We start from the raw sequence: 5,863 nt of genomic DNA on the forward strand, positions 1-5,863 counted from the left end.
CGCCTGCCCCCCATGGGGGCCCTGGCCCTGCCCGGGGGGGTGGGCGAGGGGGACCCCTGGCTCCCTGAAGCCCCCGCTCTCCTACTTTTGGGGCGCCTGGCAGCTGCCGACGAGCCCAGCCGAGCCCTGGCCACTGCCCCTGTCATTTCGGGGCTCCTCCGCTACCTGACAGGGGTCTCTGCCCCGGCCCCCCGGGCTGCCCGGGTGTTGCAGCGCCTGACAGGACACCCTGCTTTTTTGGGGGCGCTGGTCCGGGCTTACATCCCCTCCCTGCTCCACTCCTGGCTGGTCCTCGGCCTAGCACCGTCCCAGGCCGAGGAGCTGTCACAGCCCGGGGGACTCAGGCATACGGCTGCCCCCCCGCACCCGCGCCAGGCACGCCTCAAGGAGTTGGGTGAGTTGGAGGGGGGGCCTTTGGGGGGCTAACTGGGAGCCATGCTGGCCTTTGGGGGTTCGGGGGGGTACATTTGGTACATTTGGGTACATTTCCTCAGGGTGTCCTGGCTGACCTTTGGGGGTCTGGGGTTGTTGCTGGGAGTCCCACAGGGAGCCTGGTTGGCCTTTGGAGGTCTGTGAGGTGTAGCCAGAGGTCGCTGAGGAGTCCCTGCGGGATTATCGGGCATCTCTGGGGGTTCCTGCGGGACTTTGGGGGTTCCTTGAGGTCCTGAGTAGTCTGGGTGTCCCTGGGAGGCTGTTGGAGGTCCCCGGGGTGTCACAGTTGGCCTTTTGGGGATTTCTGGGGGAGTCCTGAGTGGTCACTGGGGGGATTCTGGTGGCTTTTGGGAGTCCCCATTTGTCCCGGGCGGGCTTTTGGGATCCCTGGGAGGGTCTTTGGGGGTCCTTGGAGGACTGCTGGGGGTCTCGAGTGCTGTTCTGGGTCTCCCAGGGTGACCCTGGGGGGCAGGGGGAGGAGATAGGATCCAGAGTGGGGTCCTATGGACCTGACCCCCGTTATCCCCCCCAGGTGAGGGACTCTTGCGCAACCTGGGGGCAGCGGCGGCAGCCCCCTTCGGCGTGGGGCTGCTGACCCACATGCTGCGCTGCGGGGCCCCCCCGGCCCGCCTGGCCTGTGCCACCGCCCTGCCCCTGCTCACCAGGTACTGACCCTGTAGCACCCCCGTAGAGCCCTTTTCTGCCCCCCCCCGAACTGGCCCACGACTGCCCCAGGGGTCCCTTACCTGCTTTCCTGCTGAGCCCGTATGTCCCCCATAGAGCTCTCTCTGTTACTGATACAGACCCTGCGGTGTCCCTGTTGTCCCCCGTGCCCCCCCCAACCAGCCCTGGAGTTCACCTGGGGGGTTCCCTCGCGGATTCCTGCTTGTTCCCTTGTTTCCAGTCTCCTAGAGCCCCGCAGGATCCGTATAGGGTCCCAGAAACAGCCTGTAGATCCCGCGCCAGTGTGGAGAGTAGATTTCTTTAGCCGAGGCAGCGCGGCTGTTACGTGTTTTCTGTAGGGGGCTCCGTAGATCCGCCGTAGCCAATCTTGTAGGTATTTCCCGTAGGTAGTCTGTAGGTTGCCTCCGAGTGCCGCGTAGCGAGCACAATAATTTCCTGTAAGTCCTCTGGATCCCCAGTGCCCGCGTCTGTAGGGCCCCCCGCAGGACTCCCACCGGCAGCCCTGTAGGTTCCCTGTAGCTGCCCCGTAAGCGGCGCTGTTCGTCCCCTACAGAGGCCTCGCAGGCAGCCCCGTAGGTCTCACAGATTTCCTGCTTATAGCCTTATAGTTCCCCTGCAGATGTCCTGTATGTTCCCTCTGCGTGCGCTGCCGTGTCATTGGCACGTCCTTGATGTGTCATAGGCACGTGCAGCCCAAAGCCCCCCGGGGTGGGGGGTGGCCCCAGACCCTATAACGACACCCACGCGTTGGTGTGACATCGTTGGCATCACGATGGTGTGACCCACAGCGTTGGCGTGACCCGTGACGGCATCGCCTACCGCCTTGGCGTCGCGCTGCCGTGACCCACATCATTGCCAGGACCTGTGGCAGTGGTGTCCTGCTGGTGCGACCCAGTGTTGATGTCACGTTGGCGTGACCCATGTCACTGGCGTGACCCACATTAGCGGCGTCACGTTGGCATGACCCACATCGCTGGCGTGACTCAAGTCATTATTGTCACGTTGGCATGACCCATGTTGTTGGTACGACCCTTGGCACTGGTGTGGCGTCAGCGTGACCCTTGGCATCCCTTTGCCATGATGCTGGCGTGATACGTGTCCTTGGCATGTGCAGGCCAGCGTCCCCGGCACGGGGGCTGCTGTGGGGAGGGGGGGCGGTGGCCCTGCTGCTCTCGGCAGTGGCCCGGGGCCCCACGTCCCCCTACGAGCCACCCCCAGCCTTCGCACTCTATGCTGCCGATGCTATCGCCCTCCTGCGGGGACATGCTGGGGACGCGCCGGGGGATGGCGAGGATGCGCCAGGACACACCGGCGCCAAGGACCCGCAGGTACGGCCCTGTGGCGTGCCAGGGACGCGCAACGGGGCGGTGGGGACACGTGGCAGGGCATCGGGGAGGTGCGGGTGGGGGCGTCGAGGCCGCAGGAGGTTGTTGGGCGTGGGAAGGATTGTTGTGAACCTGCGGGGACATCGAGGACCTGGCTGGGGACGTTAGAACCGTTGGTGGCGCACGGGGCTGTCGGGCATCCCTCGAGGATGCCTGAATGGGGACCCGTGGGGGGACACGGGGAATGCCCACGGACTCACAGGTGCTCTCGGGGACACGGGGGACCCGCAGGTGCGTGGAGATGGGGACACCGAGGACCCGTGCGGCCATGGGGATGCTGAGGACCGGTGGGGACAGAGGGACAGACGTGGGGATAGTGGCGACACCCCTGGGGAGAACGGTGACCTGCAGAGACCTCTGGACCGGCACAAGGAACTCAAAGACCCGTGGGGACACGCAGGTGCCTTTGGGGACACCGAGGACACCTGGGGACACGTGGATGGCCACGCAACCTCTCCAGCAGATGGACACGGTGACACTGGGGATGCGCAAGGGCGTGCCGATGAACGCGGGAACCCGTGGGGACACGCGGACAGGCTGAGGGACGCTGAGGACTTGTGGGGATCCAGAGGATCCCTGTGTATCCTGTCCTCTGTGATCCTCTACCCTCCGCCCATGCTGTCCCCTATATCCCCAGCATCTCCAGAGCCATTTTCCCCGGGGTCCCCCTGTCCCGAAGGGTCCCCGAGAGCTGCTAAACGTCCCCGAGCATCCTCTTGTCCCCAGCTGTCCCCAGACCCTCCCAACCTTAATTCCCAAGAGGCCCCAAGACCCCCCAAATGTCCCCTACTATCCTCTTCTCCACTGTCCCCGGACATCCCCAGCCCCTGTTCCCAGGTGTCTCTGAGGTCCTCCGACCCATGTCCTCAACTGTCCCCGTGTCCCCCATTGTCCCCAAACCCCTGCAACCCCCATCCTCAACCATCCCCGTGTCCCTGGGTGTCCCCAGTGTCCTCCAGCCCATCTCCTCAACCATCTCCCTGTCCCCAAGCCTCCCCAAGCTCCAACCCCTGTCCCCAAACCTCCCCAAACTCCTCCAACCCATCTCCACCACTATCCCCGAGGTCCCCCAACCCGTGTCCCCGAGCGTCCCCAAGCTTATCCGACCCACCTCCACCACCATCCTTATGCCTCCAGACATCCCCAGGGTCCTCGAACCCGTGTCCCCAGCCGTCTCCCCATCCCCAAGCCTCCCCAAGTTCCTCTAACCCCTGTCCCCAAGCTTCTCTGAGTTCCTCAAACCCGTCTCCAGTACCGTCTCCAGGCCCCCAAGCATCACCACCCCCCCCAGCCACCTGTACCCCTGTGTCCCCAACGTGTCCCTATTCCCAGACCCCCCATGACCTCCTCCTCCTACCCAACGGTACCCACCCAGGGGTGCCGGTGGCCCGGGCAGCCCTGACCCAGGGGTCCCCTGTCTTGGGAGCCATGTTGGGGGGGGCCTTTGCCGAGGCTCACCAGTCAGCGGTGGCCTTAGGCTGTGCCCCCCGCCACCCTCTCCTTCTCCTCCTCCATTTTGTCCATGGCTGCCGGGGCAGCCCCAGGAACGGGTGTCCCCTCCTGTGTTCCCCTGTGTCCACTGGCACTGCTGTCGCTGCCGTCGCCTTGGCCCACCGTTACCTGGTGGACGGCTTTGAGGATGTGATGGCCACTGCCGTCACTGCATCCCCCAGTGCGCTCTGGGTCTTGGCCGAGCGGTGGGGTTGCGCCCTGTTGGCCACTCGGGCCGCCCAGGCTATTTTGGAGGGGCCACCCCACAACGTGGCCCCCCGCTTGGTTCGGGTAGCCCAGCTGGCTCGATGTCCCCCTCGCCTGGCCCGGGCCTTGATGACTGCTGTGGCACCCCAGGGGGCCCAACCCCACCTTGATATGGGAGAGCCAAGGGGTTGGGATGACCCCCTGCTGCGACCCCCTAGAGGCACTGATGGGGACCTCAGAGATGTCCAGGAGGACCTTGGAGACCTGGAGGGTGACTTTGGGGTCCCTTATGAGGACCTTGGGGACACCGATGGAGACCTCAGCAACATGGTGGACCCCTTTAGGGACCCCTCTAGTGATCTCGGGGACTCCTTAGGTGAAGATAATGTGGACATGGAGGTCAAGGGGCCTCTCTAAGACCTCGGGGACCCCCAGCAGGACCTTGGGGACCACTGCATGGTTATTTGGGGACCCCTTAGATGAAAACATGGAGGTCAGGGACCTCTCTAGGACCTTGGGGACCACTGCATGGATGTTGGGGACCCCTTAGGTGAAGACATGGAGGTCAGGGACCTCTTAAGACCTTGGGGACACCTTCAGGGATCCCTCTGGGTGTTAGGGACCTCTTAGATGAAGATGGTGTGGACATGCAGGTCTGAGGACTTCTCTAAGACCTTGGGAGCCCTTTTCACAGGTCTTGGGGATCCCTTACACTAAAATCAGGACATGGAGGTCAGGCAGGGGACCTTTCTGAAACTTTGGGGACACCCTGGAGTATCCCTTTATGGCTGTTGGGGACCTCTTAGAGATGAGGGGGACAAAGAAGTCAGGAGAGGTCTCTTGAGATCTTGGGGATGCCTTTAGGGACCTTGCGGAGATGGAGGATGCTTTCAGAGACCTCCATGGGGACCTTAGGGAGGGTTTTGTGGACTTAAGTCTTGGGGATCCCTCCGTGGGTGTTGGGGACCCCTTAGATGAGAATGAGGAGGACATGGAGGTCAAGTGACCTCTCAAGACTTCGAGAACACCCACTGATCTTGGGGATGCGCTGAAGGATCATGGTGACTTTGGAGACTCCTCAGATGAAGATGGGGACAGGGAGGTTGAGGGACCCACGTCGGGACCTCAGGGACCCCCTCGAGGGCCTGGGGGTCCTCCTCTAGATGTTACGGCTTTTTTTGATGGTGAAGATGAGGCAAGGGAGACGGAGGAGCCCCTCGGCGACCTGCTTGAGGACCCTGGGGACCTCATCTAGATGTTGAGGCACTTCTTTTGTGATAATGAGGTGGGAGACACCCCCCCCACCCATGGGGACCTCGGGAGCCCCAAAGGTGGCATGCAGAGAGAGGAGGCCCAGATTTGGGGAGGGCGTCACAGTTTCGGGGCACGCACACTGCCCCCGCCCCCGGGGCGAGGGGCACCCGGTTGCGGTTGATTTCACGGGGTTTGGGGTCGCGGCTGTAGCGAAGGGCACGTTCAATAAAGGAGGTGAAACTGCTCCCGCGGGGCGAGGATCCACAGCCCCGCGTCCCGCGGGCCCAGGCAGCCGCCGCCCTCGTCCCGCTCCCGAGGCCGCCGGCGTCCGGGCCGTTCCCTTCCCGAGGAGTGTCGTCCCCCGCTCCTCCTCCTCCTCCTCCTCCTCCCTCGCACGGGCCAGGCCCCGG

At 63.8% G+C, this 5,863-nt stretch overlaps 1 protein-coding gene across 7 annotated transcripts; it reads left to right on the plus strand.

The window, feature by feature from the left end:
* The first annotated feature begins 6 nt into the window (after nucleotides 1–6).
* Nucleotides 7–5,220, plus strand: LOC113490590 (PGC-1 and ERR-induced regulator in muscle protein 1-like). Of its 7 annotated transcripts, none has more exons than XR_003400274.1 (6): nucleotides 7–394; nucleotides 965–1,097; nucleotides 2,231–2,444; nucleotides 2,733–4,653; nucleotides 4,714–4,758; nucleotides 5,183–5,220. XR_003400274.1 is itself a non-coding variant. In XM_026867110.1 (5 exons), the coding sequence occupies exons 1-4, from the start codon at nucleotides 13–15 to the stop codon at nucleotides 4,614–4,616; spliced, it is 2,613 nt and encodes an 870-aa protein (XP_026722911.1). In that variant the 5' UTR covers nucleotides 7–12; the 3' UTR covers nucleotides 4,617–4,653; nucleotides 4,714–4,776. The 7 variants fall into 7 exon arrangements, 3 of the variants coding, with proteins under 3 accessions (XP_026722911.1, XP_026722910.1, XP_026722913.1); XR_003400272.1 differs by lacking the exon at nucleotides 5,183–5,220 and adding an exon at nucleotides 4,923–4,969 and having other exon boundaries at nucleotides 2,733–4,668; nucleotides 4,710–4,763; XR_003400273.1 differs by lacking the exon at nucleotides 5,183–5,220 and adding an exon at nucleotides 4,923–4,968 and having other exon boundaries at nucleotides 4,714–4,763.
* Nucleotides 5,221–5,863: the final 643 nt, after the last annotated feature.

Source organism: Athene cunicularia, unplaced genomic scaffold, assembly GCF_003259725.1.
Source record: "Athene cunicularia isolate RWA unplaced genomic scaffold, athCun1 SCF_159, whole genome shotgun sequence".
NCBI classification, from domain to species: Eukaryota; Metazoa; Chordata; class Aves; order Strigiformes; family Strigidae; genus Athene; species Athene cunicularia.

Bases quoted from the DNA above. Each gene is read 5' to 3' on its own strand.
- LOC113490590 (XM_026867110.1), top strand. From the start codon at position 13: ATGGGGGCCCTGGCCCTGCCCGGGGGGGTGGGCGAGGGGGACCCCTGG. The intron at 1,098-2,230 runs GTACTGACCCTG...TGGCATGTGCAG, and splicing joins GCCCTGCCCCTGCTCACCAG to GCCAGCGTCCCCGGCACGGG. The intron at 2,445-2,732 runs GTACGGCCCTGT...GGGGACCCGCAG, and splicing joins CCGGCGCCAAGGACCCGCAG to GTGCGTGGAGATGGGGACAC.